The sequence below is a fragment of the Astatotilapia calliptera genome, chromosome 9, assembly GCF_900246225.1.
Source record: "Astatotilapia calliptera chromosome 9, fAstCal1.2, whole genome shotgun sequence".
NCBI classification, from domain to species: domain Eukaryota; kingdom Metazoa; phylum Chordata; class Actinopteri; order Cichliformes; family Cichlidae; genus Astatotilapia; species Astatotilapia calliptera.
The window spans coordinates 17,484,744-17,500,287 of NC_039310.1; the positions used below are offsets into that span (position 1 = coordinate 17,484,744).

Consider the following 15,544-nt stretch of genomic DNA (forward strand, 5'->3'; position numbering starts at 1 on the left):
GATGTGTGCGTGTGGTGGCGAGCAGGAAGGCTTGTAGCACGTCTGCCTCTCCACATGGAATTCATTACATCCCGGTGGGATGTTTATTTTCTCTATTAATCCCTGTTCCTCTATTATCAAGAGCTCCATCAAAACTGCCCCAAACTACTGGCCTGCAGGCGAGCTGGCATTAACACAAACACATGTACACATACATGTGAATGATGCATTTAGCCCCGTCTGTCTTTGTTACCTTTTCCCCTCTTGTTATGTGCCTCTCTCTCTCTCTTTCTCTCTCTCTTTTGTTGCTGCTTTGTGAGGAGAAGCTTTAGGATTTAATTACACGATGAAAATGCCTCCAGGACTTCATACCATCAGCATGTAGTGATGAAGTCTAGAGCAACTGTGAACTTTATATTGGCGTTGTTAATTGTTTGGTGTACACAGAAGCAAATAGTTTCTCCAGATGAAAGCGAACTGCGCGACCAGCGCATGCAGCGTATGTCTTCAATTTACTGCCAGCGGTTTTGACCTTTCAACAAATTGGTCTCTGTGTTTTTTGATGTGTGCGATTTACATTTTTTTACTACTTTGCGAGGCCACAAAAACGTAAAAAACCTGGAAATGCGGTTGTTTGAAAGCTCTGCGGCAAGATCGCGTAACACCGAGTCTGATTTAGAGCTATTACTGGTTATGGCGCAGATAAAGATCCAAGATGTTTGGCGATTAGTAGTGAGTTCATGGTTACAGGGTAGCTATGAGTTAGTTGCTGACTTTAATGGCAAACTCAGTCCTCCCTTCTGTGTGTTTGTCCTCTTGCAGGCTACTCGTGACACGCTGACAGCTCACTGCTCTTCCCTCGGCGAGTCTCTGAAGAAGGAAAACGAGCTGGCGTTGATCATCGATGGCCAGACATTGAAATACGCCCTGTCCTTTGAGCTCCGCCAGGCCTTCCTTGATTTGGCATTGTCCTGCAAAGCCGTCATCTGCTGCCGGTAGGGAAAGCTCATTTATCAAATGCATATACATATACACACAGGTATTATTGGTTATCTGCAATTACTCATAAATGCCTGAAGTAATTTACAAATAGAATCACAGGTTGAGCAGGTATTCATCTCTAAATGCAGCAGCCTGTGTTTGACTCCAGGCCTGTGTATCTTTCCCCAATCTCTCCCTGTCTCTGCTTCACTGCCCAATCTAACAAAGAGAAAAAGCCCAAAGAAATAATCAAAGAAATGGAAAGCGAAATGCCAGATTGTCTTTGTTTAAATCATAGAAAAAATGGGTTTCTCATAAAAAGGGCATGATCGCTGATAATCCTGTTGAAACGTGTGTTTCAACAGCGCTTTGTCCGTAACACTTTGGACAAAGTTTACAAATTACTCTGCAAAAAGTCATTTTTTTCTGTGAGGAAAACAATGACGCTCTGTACCAAACTGTTTTACAGATACACAACGTGATTGTGCTGCTGTGGGAAAGTCCCAGTGTGAGAATGAAAAATGAAAGCTTTTCCACAAACTTATATTTGCTTTAATGCAAAATTTCTACCTGAAGTCTTTGGTTTTCTTTATTTCAATACCTCTACTCAGCTGGGGTCAAATATGTAGACTATCCAAACACAAAGGCAGCAACAAAAGAAAAAAACTAAATATAAAGACAGGCTTCTACCTCATTATCTTTTCTACTTAGACACAACTAGTGTTGCATTGCCTAGTGTGGAAATGGGAATCAGTCTGAATGCATCTGGCCACAGCTGAACAGACAGAAAAATGTAAACACACTACAGCGTGCAGAGACGTCAATCATCGTGCTGCAGCCGGCTGATATTAAACAGCTGTGATTGGCCTGGCCTGGCCTGGCCTGGCCTGGCCTGGCACGGCACGGGCACGGTCGAGTGAAAATCTGTTTAAGCAGGCCAGACGCTTCGTGCCAGAGATGTTAAAACACGTGCTCGCAGATTTATTTGGTTCCCAGGGTCGATACCTGTGTGAACACAGCTGTTCCTCCTCAGGTGATTTCTGAGGCTGCGTGCTGTAAAGACACATTAATCTGTGACGTTTTAAATGCCCAAACAGCTCCTTTGAATTTGTGAACTTCATTAGAACAATCATCTGAAAGAAAAAAAATATACACAAGCACTTAAGAAAAAGATCCACTTCACACAGGCGGGTTTTTAAGTTGTGGATAAAGTGTCCATGTGGAGGACTTCATTACCTGCACATGTGCCAGTTTGCAAAGGTTACCGGTTGCCCACAGACAGCAAATGAATGAGGACGATAAAGGCCTGTCCTGTTGCACAGCAGGGACGATGTAATACACTAGGCTGCTTGGAAATGTCAAAGTCATGACTCACTTACTGCCGGTACCCCTGGAATGGGCACCAACACACACACAGACACACACACACACCCACCTAGTCATGACCGTTATATATTTCCATTGATACAAAGTGTGGTCTGTTCAATGAATGTTTACAGCATGTTCCCTTTTTTGGGTATGTTTCACTCAGCAGCAGCAGCTGTGATGTTTAAAAAAAAAAGAGTTTCCACTCGTCTTTTTGTCTCTCTGCATGTGTGTGTGTGTGTGAGTGCAGACGTGCGTGCGCGTGTGAGCATGTGTTAGCCGGGAGGCACGTAATTGACTCTTCCTTGCACTTACAAGCCATATCCGGACTCAGGTCTCACAGGCCTTGCAAACAGCCTCAAGCTTCCTTTCCTGCATCCTTTACTTGCTATACCCTTGCCTCTCTCCCTGCATCTCTCTCTACCTTCCTCCCTCCCTCGTTCGGTTTCTCGACTCCTTCCTCCTCTGGCTAAGACATGTTAAACGTTAGCAGACTAGACTGAACAGCATCATAATTAGTTTAAGCACATCTGCTGAGCCCTTGTCTGGTTTTAAAACACATTTGAATAAGCAGGCCCTCTTTGAAAACAGCTGCACTGAAAATATATTATAATTTATCCAAAAACTGCAAAGAAATGACTGATTCTGATCAATATTTGGGTGTTGTTAGGTTGTTTTTTTTTAACAAAACATAAAACATGGTAGGTTTGCCAACTGCTTTGGTGTAATAGTGTCTAATTTCAAGGTTCCTGGATATCACAAAAACAACATAGATTAGAAAACGTTCAAAGGCAAAAACGCAGCTCACTTTGTCCTGTTTTGTTGTCTTGTAATCTTACCATGACGCCATTTATCTTATGTCCCCCTGGGAGGTCCTATGCTGAGAACCAATACTCCTTTAATGAGTGGTTACGGTGAGGTTGCTGCACCGAGTGCCATAGCTTTGACGTTAAAGAGCCGGATTGTCAGTTAGTTGTTTCTCACCTACTGTATGTGTGCGATGTTTCACCACGCGGGAATGCGTGCGCGTCTCAGGGGCCCGAGGAGCCGAGCGCACTCATACGCTTGGGTTCCCGACTCCACTGCGCGTTTGTTTATAGGAGGACTCGGTGGCTGCTTATTTTCTGCTCAGTTCCACCGTGAAGAGCGCTGGGAGCCTTTTATCTCCCCCGACTTCACTTTACACAATCGCAGACACTGTTAGCGGTGTTTAGGGGAAAGGTAGAGTGAGACAGAGAGCGCGACGAGGAGAGATTTGCGGTTTGAGGCCAAGAGACGCAAAGGCGGACTTGTGCGCACACACACACACACACTTCGGATGCAGAAACAGGAAAAAACAAAGAGCAGAGGTTGATCCCATCATTCAGCAGTAGCTCTCTTTGAGGTTTCCCCCCTCAAATGTCCTGTGGTGCAGGGTGTGAGGCGTGTGTGTGCGCTGGTCTGATTTTTGCTTCTTAAGCATGCCAAGCAGACCTCCCGGTTCTGTGATTCCAGCTCGACTGGGACATGCTCTTTACATATTCACAGAGGACAGACCGTCTTTATGACCTGCAGACCTCAGCCGGATGCGTGCATGCACGCGCACGTAATTTCATTTTCCCATACCCTTATAAAAGCATCATATTTTGCTCTGCTTCCATGTGATGGCTCATACAGCTGCACATAACTTCATTTTTCTAATATGATTACTGCAGCACTGATGAATGAGGTGGTGAGTCACTGCTTGTGCTGAGCTCCCAGGAGTGAGGCCTGTTCGTACCATACAAACAGTCATTGTGAGGGTGACTCCTCCTCTTTCTAGGAAAAGTATTGGGCACACTTTTAAGTCCAGTGTTGATTCTCAAATTCCCATCACCTAATGCATCACAGAGGCTCAGGTAATAACTATAATCAGTGAAATGTAATATAAATATTTAATAACTGGATTTGGACTAATCTCTTGTAATGCAGCCAGTAGCTACTTTCTGCTGCCTGATAACTCTCAAAGCCACTTTTTAACTCCAAGTGAGGATGATTTATTGGATGAATCTGTACTTAAAAAGTGCCACGTTTTTTATAAAAAACACAAACATCCTGTCTTAAGATGCTGTACGATGTTTTTGTTTCATACTGTACTGTAGGGAGTGGCTTTAATCCCAGCCCCAGTATCACTTTTCTCCCACGTCTCGTCCTTTGGAGACATATTTGCTTTCACCGTACGACATGCAGGTAGTAATGACAAGACTCGTGTAAGCAGCGTGCATGTGAACGGCACGCAGTGGGAATGCCTCCTCATACGAAGCAGGTTTTGCAAACAGAAGACAAATTCAGTCTTAGCTGCTGTGTCCAGAATGCAAGCACTGAAAATGTAAACAGTGTGTGTGTGGGGCTGGATTGCTTTCCCACACAATCTCCGTCAAAGCTCGCCAGCCATGAGGCACGCTCTGTCCCTCGTTACACCGTCTTGCTAGTATTGAATTCTTTAAATGGCCCAGAAAAAAGAAACTCCTCTTACATATCTAAATGCATAATTCACCACGTATATTAAGTCCTGGCATAACCAGTACCCCACCAGAAACGAAGGAATATCGTATTTCTCTGACTTTAAACGGGAAAACTGCATCAGAACAGCAGCTGAATATATGTTTATAAAACTGAACTGTTACTTGTGTTTTTCTTAGAATATCCCACTTTAAATTAGCTAAAGATAATAATTTCCTCTAAACATTCTAATAATCACGTTCTAATAGAAATCTTTAGGCTTATTATACAACATCCATCATTCACCCTCATCACCACTTTTTTTCCACATTTAAGTGCTTTTTCTATCTGACATTCGCACACATTCATACTACACATAACATAAATACTTTATTGACCCCTGCAAGGGTAATTACTCTGCTACTGCAGCAGGTTAAAGATTAACAGTAGTCAACAATAAAAAACCGACACAGTTAAAGTAAAAGTGACACAGGCGGATAGTAAGAGCCTGAAACTGAGAGAAATACAACATTTGATATGTAGAACGGTGATTGAATTTATTTTATTAAAATAAAATGATGTTAAGTTAAAGTAAAAAAAGAAGAGTGAGACTGTAAAAGAGAGTAGTGCAAATTGCAGTAATAAATAATATGTGCGCTATAAATCTGAGAAACAGCTGCAAGAAGGTTTAATACAGAAATATATGTGTGTGGAATCGAATGCCCGACAAGTGTGCTCACCTGTCACAGAAAGGAGAGTTATTGTACAGTTTCACAGAGAACTGCAGGAATGATTTCCTGAGGCGTTGTTTCGGCAGCTGTGCTGAATAAAGTCTGAGGGAGAAGGAGCTCTGCTGCCTGGAGCGGGTGAGGTAGACTGTCCATGATGGAGAGCAGTTTGTTCAGCGACCTCCTGTCCGTCACTCACTCAAAGGCCTCCTGATTCTGGAAACTGATGTTCCCAGCCTTGTGAATGAGTTTTTTGATCCTGCTGGCACCGATGCTACCGCAGACTGGTAGAAGATCTCCCAACATCTTTCTTCACACATTAATAGATCTGAGCTTTGTCAGTATCCTCATCTTCTTCAGCGGGTTAAATTCACATGCTAGTTTGTGCTTTCTGATTTAAAGCGTTCACAGTTTCTTTCACTGGTAGGGAAAACAAATGATTACTAGGGGTAAAAACAAAACAAAAAAACCCCCCATCAGATCCCAAAGTTTTTTATTAAAGCCAAACAGAAATCCAGCACAACAGAAGGAAAATTAGCCACGGCCCTGGATGGGGCTTCTTCTTATTTGTCTGCAGATGAATTACACGGCACCATAAAATTTGACAAAATATACCCATCTCTTTAGCAAATGCAGCATGACACTTATCCACTCTCTGTGGCCCTGAGGGAGGCGTCTGTAATCGGATCTCTGCACGTCTCCATTGTCACTGAGGAGACAGAACCGGTTGTAGACTGAGGATCAGTGATACAGGTCAAGAGGGTGGAGTACTGCTGGAAGCTCCCTGCACACACACACACACACACACACACACACACACACACACACACACACACACACTTTGGAGCACTTTGCAGTGCTGGGTTTACTGCACTTTAACAGGTATTAGGAAACAATGATTCACTGTGCTGCTAATAAGATGTGGGGTAACTTGCTTTTGATCTGTTTATACAAATGTGCACTTACATGGGTTTGTGCATGTCTGTGTGTGTGTGTGTGTGTGTGTGTGTGTTTCAGCCTCTCATCCATCTCTTTCTTCTTCCCTTCCAACTGTTTCCCAACCTGTGCTTCCCAGGCTTTATTCTTCTTACGCAGTGGCTCGCTTCTTTGCTTTCTCCTCAAAACACACTTTAATCTTTCCATCGCCCTGCCTCCAGTTTCCTCCAACACATTTAATATCGCCTCTTTTTTTTTTTTCTTGTTGCGTCTGCAGGGTGTCTCCGCTGCAGAAGTCTGAGATCGTGGATATGGTGAAGAAACACGTGAAAGCCATCACGCTGGCGATCGGCGACGGCGCGAACGACGTGGGGATGATTCAGACGGCTCACGTTGGAGTGGGGATCAGCGGCAACGAGGGCATGCAGGCCACCAACTCCTCCGACTACTCCATCGCACAGGTGGGTAGAAACGTAGCGCGGAGACAAACAGACGTGCACGGCTAGGTTCTTATGAAAATGTTTACAGGCTTTACTCGAACACAGATAAGGAAGGGACGCTCGTTCGGCTTGAAACCCCTGCAAAGGGACAGGCGCTGACTGCTGACCTGCTCACCGTTCAGCTCGTGTTGATCTTTAACCTTCCCTCAGGGGACAGCTGACTTACACGGATCTGTGTAGGATCATGTTATCGATCCGAACGCTGCTCATCACAAACATCTGCGTCCTAAAATAAAACCTAGTCAAACTATGAGCTGAAATTCCTCTTTTTTTCTGTTTTTGATGCTTTTTCATTTCAGAGAAGGTTTCATTGTCTACTTGTATGCACATTGTTTAGCCCTGTAAAGTTTTATTTGTATCATATTTGCTACATACAACATTTTATTTATTTATTGTGCAATTCATGTAAGTTTTTCATGGAGGAAAAAAAATCACTGTTGATGTCGCAGTCTTAAAACCTTACAAAAACTCTAAAGGAATGCTAGAGGAAGGCATAATTATCTGTTATTATACTTTTAATTATTTGCTTAAAATTGTCAAGAAGGAGTTGAAGCTATGGAGGGTAGTTCAGTTTTAAAGGATTGTGAAAATAGCTCTCATGGTCGGTGTGATTGCTCTAAAAGTTGCACTTATATTCATTTGAAATTGGACCCTTTTGTGTTGATATTTTGTAGCGTATGATCTGGATCTGGTTCTGTTCACCCACTCGTACTTTACTGCGATTGTTTATGCCAGCAGCTGTTACAATAAGTGCCACCCTCCTGGCTAAGAGAGAGCTTTAATCTCAGTGAGACTTTAACCTGCATAAATTCAGGCTTTCCTAGATATAATTCCCCAAATCTCTCTTTTGTGTAAATAAAACCTCTGTTATGTGTATCCGTTGTTCCCTTTGAAGGATGAAAAAAATCTCTCTCTGTGTCCTAGTTACTCTGGAGTCTTCTTTGTATCTGTATCTCTCACACAGACACATTCTGCCACTTTCACTGTCTGCGTTGCCTGTCTCTTTGCTTATCTTTATCAGCAGGCCTCCTCTTGCCTCAGCTTTCCTTTCTCCCGGTCGCATTCTTGATACATACCCTGTGCTCCATTACTGCCTCAAGTTTTTGCTTTCTAGCCTTTTGTTTTCCCTCCGAGTGATTGACCGAGTGTCTGTCTTTGTCTCCTCTCTGATTCGGTAGTTCTCCTACTTGGAGAAGCTTCTGCTGGTCCACGGGGCGTGGAGCTATAACCGCGTCACAAAGTGCATCCTCTACTGTTTCTACAAGAATGTGGTCCTCTACATAATAGAGGTAAGAGCGTCGCCACCACACCCTGTCTCTTTTACACACACACAGTTACATTAACAGAGACATTTTGCAGCTGTTTGTCGACACGGCTGACAGTGATGGACGAGGTGCCCTTCTGGTGTCTGCTTTCTGTCCTGCTTGCGTTTGCGAACACACACAAACACACACACTTAAAAAACTGTGTAGCACTGACGAGACCTTGGCTCCAAAGGTCGACTGTTGTCTCTCTGTGTGTGTACTTGTATTGCTCATGAAGTTGGGACACGTATCTATTTACACAGTCACATAGCTGGGGCCTCAGGGCCTTTTGAGGACAGAAAATCCTAATAAATCGTTAAATTTCACAAGGAAGACTTGGTTTAAGGGTTGAAAGGTGTAGTTGTTGTTATAGTAAAAGTCTTAAGGAAATGAACTTAAATCAGTTTGTTGTCATCAGAAGTGAAACATGACTGCGTTTGCGTGTGAGTGATGAAGGGGCTGCTATGAGGGGTATTTGACAGCTGTGCTCTCTCCAACCCCTCTTACCCCTCTGTCTGACATTAAGGATGCCAGCAGGTGCAGGTCCTCATGTAGCCCACGGTCCCACTCACACCACCACTCTGTGTGTGCGTTTGTGTGTTTCCACAATTATCTCACATAGCTGGCTTCCAGCAGAGCTCTTTAGGCCAAAGGTTATAGACTGTCTCTGTCCACTTAGTGGAGACAGCATAGGGGGATGGTGCGCACATGCGTGTGTGCGTGTGTGTGTGTGTGTGTGTGTGTGTGTGTGTGTGTGTGTGTGTGTGTGTGTGTGTGTGTGTGTGTGTGTGTGTGTGTGTGTGTGTGTGTGTGTGTGTGTGTGTGTGTGTATAAGAGAGAGGTTTTTGTGTATCAGGCCTCACCCTTAGGCTGTATTCTCCACTGTATGCCCCAGGAATGCCACAACTCCCACCAGCGGCCCCAAACATTTTCTTTATCTGTCCACAGATCTGCCTGTGTCTGCTGTCGGTGTGTGTGTGTGTTTGTGTGTGTGTGTGTGTGTGTGTGTGTGTGTATTAAAGAGCTAATGAGGGTTTACCCGAGGCGCATTCAGTTACAGTGTTTCGGTGAATTAGCTGAAATTGATTTTGAGGTCCAGACAAAACCGGCATTAAGAGGGGGTTTTAATGCTTGTTAGCGGCAAAGCAAGTTTAACTGTTGTACGAGGATTTTTATTATATGCATATAAAGACATGCTGTTGCCATCTGAATAATTAAGTCTTAAAAAAGGACGTTTTTCTAACACCACTACCTCATTTTGTCATTTTCCCCCTGCTGCTTTTACTGTGAGGACCTCCCTAAGGCAGTTTTACCCTTCACTATTGTTCCTCTCATCCCTCTCTTTGTGTCCCAGCTCTGGTTTGCCTTTGTGAACGGGTTCTCTGGCCAGATCCTCTTTGAACGCTGGTGCATAGGCCTCTACAACGTGGTGAGTATCCACCCTTCACTATCTGACAATTTTCCATTACCCCACTCACCCTCCTTCACTGTTACACTTTCCACTTGCTGGATATCGATTGTTATCTTTCACTCTATCTCTCAGTATGAGTAGCACTCTGCTTTGTCTTCTCCTCACAGCTCTTTTGGTTTGAAAGTGTATGCATGTGTTCTGGTGACTGCGAATTACTTCAGGGGAAATGCAGAGCACTTTTACTTACAAAGCAGGTGTTGTGTGCAGAGGTGAAGCCGTTTTGATGCTCATAGTCTGATATAAATAAAGAATATGTGCAGGCACTGTATTTGTCATTAAGCGTTTTAAAGGCTGCGCATGTGTGACCTCTGTGTGCTGCAGATATTTACCGCTCTGCCTCCGTTCACTCTGGGGATATTTGACCGGCCGTGCAGCCAGCAGAACATGCTCCGCTTCCCGCAGCTCTACCGAATAACCCAGAATGCCGAGGGCTTCAACACCAAAGTACGTGCGCAGATGTTCGCAGACACACACACACATTTAGATCTGTCCTTTTGGCTTCAGGATTCGATGAGTGATGCCAGCTGTTTGTTTGGGACTTTGGCAAGTAAACAAGGGGGGGGGGCTATGGAGTCTGGGATGTTTCCATTGCAAACCATAATGAGATTCATAATGCGAGAATAAGGAAGTCTTTCATTTTACAGGGTACACCAGCAGCTTAACCTACTCTGTGTGCGTGTGTGTGTGTACCAGAGCTCACTTTTGATGGCACTAGAACAGTGGGAGTTGTGTGCTCTTGTGAGGAATTGCTGTTTTTGTATGTTTTTGTGTGTTTAGAAGTTTAGGGGGATGGAGCATTTATGTGTTTTGGCATTAATTTATACTGACTTGTTTTCCACTGTCCCTCTCCTCCACCTCCACCTCCTCTCTTTCTGTGTCCTTCTCCTTCTTTCAGGTGTTCTGGGGACACTGCATCAATGCACTGATTCATTCAATTATTCTCTTTTGGTTTCCACTCAAAATGTTAGAGCACGGTAAGTAAGCCTGCCCAGATCATCCTTCTGCAAGCGATGAGTTTGGTTTGCTGACACTCGCATGCTCTCCGCAGACTCTCCCTTCAGTAACGGTCAGGGAAACGACTACCTGTTTGCAGGAAACATGGTCTACACAGTAAGTGTCGTACTGGAAATTTATATGTGTCTGCTTTTGTTTTGATTTCTGCTTTTTGGCGCAGATTTGTGCTTTTTTTTTTTTTCACCTGCACAGTGTTTGTGTACACAGCACAGTGTTGCTGCTTCCTCAGAGCCCTTATGAGTCTCCAGTCAATCTAGTCCCGTCTAGCCAGCCTGTCTCCCCTGACATTCGTCCGTCTATTTTCTCTTTTCGCTTCGGCGTCACACACTCTCTATCATTTTACTCCCTTGGAGTCTCATGTGGATGTCGGTGGTGTTTATTTGTTGTGTGTGTGTGTGTGGACTGCGAGGGATTGTGGGACTCCAGAGTATTTTAACAGACATTGCTGAGTTTACTGTATAACATTATTGTTTATTATCTCCACAGTCGCCAGTCAACTAATCCTGTTTCTGTTTTTTTTTTATTTGCCCACCCGCTCCTCTGTGCGTGTGTGTGTGTGTGTGTGTGTGTGTGTGTGTGTGCGTGCAGTATGTGGTCGTTACAGTGTGTCTGAAAGCTGGAATGGAGACCACAGCTTGGACCAGGGTAGGAGCATTAACACACTCTTAATACACCACACAACATGTGCTGTATTTTACTCCAGTGTTGACAAATAAAGGGGAGGGTTGGGGTAGGGTGGGGTACTCTGTGAGCCTTTCAGTGTAAGTTTTCCATACGACCTGGTCTAAATGCTTCATAGTCAGGAAAAGCATGGCAGAAGATGTGGTCTACCTTGATGTTGTGGTGGAGGTTTCTCAAACTGCAGTTGCTTGCACCTTTTCTTCCAACTAGTTCCTCTGCAGCTTTTTCCTTTACTCGGTTTTTCAGATGTAGCCGTTTAAAAAAACAAACAAAAAGGTCTGGAAAGTGCCAGATCTTGACAAAGAAATCACTACTAAGCATTCAACTCAAGCAGAGATACTTAACTGCGGAGCAGCTGCAAGAACAGCCAAATGTGCTTGAAGACGTTCAGCTTGTAAGCAACAAATGGAGCTCAGGCCGTGCATAGTGAGGCGTACAGATATTAAAAAGTTCATCAGAAATCTGATACATGATGCATACCTGAAAGATGCATTATGCCTTTCAGTTGATCCGTCTACTGAAGCCTCATCAGAAGCGGTCTCAGTGGAAGCGTGGCTGTCGAGCAATTCTTAGCTGGAATACCAATGAAATACGGCAGTGATGATGCAAAACAAAGTAAGGTCTTGCCATTCGTGAGACATTAACTGATTTACTTCACAGGTCACTGACAGGCAGGGTGGTGAAAGGGACTGATAATAGTCGTGTTAACGTGATTTAAAAAAATAATCCTGCTGTTGATCGTCAAAATATACCAGCTGTCATAAGAAAATGCAGCAGCTCGTGACATTACACAGCAGTATTCTACACAGGCAAAACTTGGAGCACTGCTCCAAAGACTGCTCCTGAACTCTGCCTTAGTAAATAGAGATAAAACAAAGGAAAGAAACAAGTGGGCTTAAAGAGGGGAAATTCTGAAAAAAGACATAGAGAAAGCTGAGCATGTGGCTTCAACTTTCAGTTCTAAAATAACAGCAGCCAAAGTGGAGATGGAGTTTAGGATAACAGCAGCTCCAGCCATGACAGCCACATCGTTTGCTTTCTTTTTTTCCTGTGGTTGGAGAGGAAGAAGAGACTGGCAGGATGGACAGAAAGGGACTGACACCTCTGTCCATTCAGCTGTCCGCACAACAGTGTGGCGGTAATGAAGCCCGGGTCCCACTGGAATTCACACAGAGTCCCCTTACAGTGGATCACACACAGGGAAAGGAGGGAGGGGAAGGTTGTCTATATTGGGATGAGCTGTATATAAAGCATTTGACCTCATGCTGTCTCTCTTTTCTCTCTCTTAATCTCTCCTTAACTCTCGCCGTCCTTCTTTCTTCTCTCTATCTCCCCGTCTCTCTATTGTAGTTCTCCCACCTGGCGGTATGGGGAAGCATGGTGCTCTGGATCGTCTTCTTCGGTGTCTACTCCGCCATCTGGCCCACCATCCCTATTGCTCCTGACATGCTGGGCCAGGCAAGTCTCTCGCCATAAACACGCGTCATTCATTTTTATAACAAGGTGCAATGGTGGAGGTTAGAAAAAGGCCCTTCCTACTACATCTCTTCTCTGCAAAATCACCTGCCCCTCCCTTCCGTTTTGGTTGCTGTTACATGGCGCCTAAAAGACTCACCTCTTGGGTGTTCCACGGCGACACTGCTGGGCCCCCCTGGCTTCCCACACCTGCTGCGTGTCACCCGAGCTCCAGTCTTTTACTGCCCTCTGTGGAGGTGTTGACTCAACAGGGTGGGCCGCTGCCGCTGCTGGTGGTGGTGATGAGGGTCCAGTGGGGGGTGATGTGATGTGTGGGACCCCTTAATTAAGAGACTCATTTTAGAGTCTGGGCATGAAGGCATGGGTGAGATGAGGTGCCCCGCTGAGTGGCAGGGGAAGGGAATAGAGCCTTCTCAACTCCCCGCAGCCCATTAATTCAATTTGTGTCAGAAATCAGGAATGCGGTCAAATATCTCTGCAGCTGCTCAGCCTAACTGGGGAATGGTCAAAGACAGCCCCCCCACCCAACTGCACTATTGCCTCTCTTATTTCCCTCGCTCGCTCTATCTATATTTCGATCTGTCCATGTGGGACACAGGATGAAAAAAAGAGTTGTGTACGTCTGCTCAGAATAGCTAGGTGTGACATGTGTGTCCAGATCCATGTAGCGGCTCAGACCAACAGTCTGTTTCTATGGATATAACAAAGCAGAGAAATTCATGTTTTCATGCCTGCATCCTCGCCGTCCACAGAGATTATGTGATATACTGTGAGTCTTTGTGTGGAGGCATTTGTCACAGACAGAAACGCTGATTATGTGTGAGTCCATTTGGATCGTCCGTGCCTTGGTTGGGATTCCAGCTGCTCTCTGATTCATTTTCCCAGTTTATCATCTTTCTGTGGGAACCCAAATCGTCCTTACAAATGCAAAAACAAGACGCGGGAAACATGTGATACGGGCAATAAAGTATTCGAAGCTAAAGAGGACACGGTGCATGCGATTTTGACACCTAGAGACAAAGACGTGCAAAGCAAAACACAAGCTCGTGCAGTGAGATAACCGAAGCGGAGAGAAACTGCAGGGATTTACCAAAACGAGTGAGGACAGGCAACAAACGATGCAGTCACTAATAATGAAAGGAAGTTGTGAAAGAGTGAGATTGGAGGGAATCAGAGGAGTAAGAGTTGTGTGGGAGTAAGTATCAGAGAGACATACAGGCTGACAAATGGAGTAGTCAGATGCGTGATTAATCCTGGGAGACAGAGTAAGAAGGGAGGCAAAGGTCACTGAGGGTGGACTGGATAGACAGGTAGTGGGTGGAGGGGTGGGACGCCAGCATCTCTGCCACTTAGCACGTTCACACAGCTTCTGTGATGTTGTTTGAGTTGTAGTTAAAAGCGGTGAGAAAGCTGTTAAATATTTCTGCCTAACATTCGAGATGTTCAACTTTGGCTAACTCCCTTTATGCTCTTTATGACTTTTGAGTCACATTTCCTTCAGCCGTTACCGTATGCGTCCTCCCCCCTCTCCTCCACCTCCACCCGTGTGCTCGCTGCTGAGAAAAATGACTTAATGCTCAACGTGGATTCATATATGAGTGGAAATAAATGGGCCCTGTGTGTTGTCACCTCAGGCTGGCAAGGTGATGCAGTGCTGGCACTTCTGGCTGGGCCTGGTCTTGGTGCCTGCTGCGTGTTTACTCAAAGACTTCGCTTGGACGGCGTAAGTAGTATCCGTTTAATATAAATACTTGGGGAATCCATACAGACGTTATTCAACTTAACTGAAGCGTTTACATAACCCGTACTGAGCACTTCTTACAATGAATTACACGTGTCTACGAGGTGAAACGCTCAGTTTCCTTCATTGGGCTGATGAGCTTTTTTTCTGCCGTGCAGCGCACGCCGCTCTGTGAGGAAGTCTCTTCTCGAGGAGGTGCAGGAGCTGGAGGCGCGGTCCGTTGACCCAGGCGCAGCTGTCCTTAGAGATGCCAGCAGCCGCAGGTATTGAAACGCTACAAAGCATCTTGGGATATCACATCATACATATACATCTTTTTATCATCAAGTAGATTTTTCAAAAATTTAATATGTCCTGTGCTACCATGTCCCAAATGTCTGCAGTTTTAATAACGGCCTGCTAGTGTCTTATTATATTTTTATGTGTGAAAATAAACTATTTCTGTCCCCCCTGTGGCAACGTCCACAGGGCTGAGGCCAAGGCTGATGTCCCGTAGAGCCAGAACTGCTCACAGAGGTAGTTTCTGGGTTTGCACTGTCCCACTGTGTGACCTGTGACCTCAAATGACCTGTGTGCCCCATTGCAAGCTGCTTTGGAGTGACTCCTGCTTGTTTTCCATTAACCAAGTTCACATCTCCCTCTCTTTGTATCTTTTAATGTTGTATTGTTCTCACTTTTTTTTTCTCTCCTTATTTCTTTAAATGCGATCGTTCTTTTTCTTCATAGGTGGACCAATTTAAACTGCTGTACTGATCTGGTGTGTTTAACGTTTGCCTGTAGCTTCAAAGGCTGTGACTTAGTGTTGTGCTCAGTATTGCATTAGAATAAAGATCTTTGGCTAATTTTGAGGGAAATTATACAAATTATAGATTCAGTACACGACCACTTTTCCAAAATCATTGGGATGC

At 44.7% G+C, this 15,544-nt stretch overlaps 1 protein-coding gene across 10 annotated transcripts in view; it reads left to right on the forward strand.

Annotated features, from left to right (window-relative positions):
* The window catches only part of atp8a2 (ATPase phospholipid transporting 8A2), a 49,102-nt gene that overhangs the window by 27,632 nt on the left and 5,926 nt on the right, over positions 1-15,544 (forward strand). For 9 of the 10 annotated variants that reach the window (XM_026179565.1, XM_026179564.1, XM_026179566.1 and 6 more), the window contains 11 exons: positions 802-974; positions 6,727-6,910; positions 8,128-8,238; positions 9,608-9,682; positions 10,046-10,168; positions 10,620-10,698; positions 10,773-10,834; positions 11,327-11,383; positions 12,770-12,877; positions 14,530-14,618; positions 14,795-14,899. In XM_026179565.1, coding sequence (XP_026035350.1) covers positions 802-974; positions 6,727-6,910; positions 8,128-8,238; positions 9,608-9,682; positions 10,046-10,168; positions 10,620-10,698; positions 10,773-10,834; positions 11,327-11,383; positions 12,770-12,877; positions 14,530-14,618; positions 14,795-14,899 — 1,166 coding nt within the window. Of the gene's footprint in view, positions 1-801; positions 975-6,726; positions 6,911-8,127; positions 8,239-9,607; positions 9,683-10,045; positions 10,169-10,619; positions 10,699-10,772; positions 10,835-11,326; positions 11,384-12,769; positions 12,878-14,529; positions 14,619-14,794; positions 14,900-15,362; positions 15,394-15,544 lie in introns of all 10 variants that reach the window. The other variant, XM_026179570.1, reaches the window with a different exon arrangement.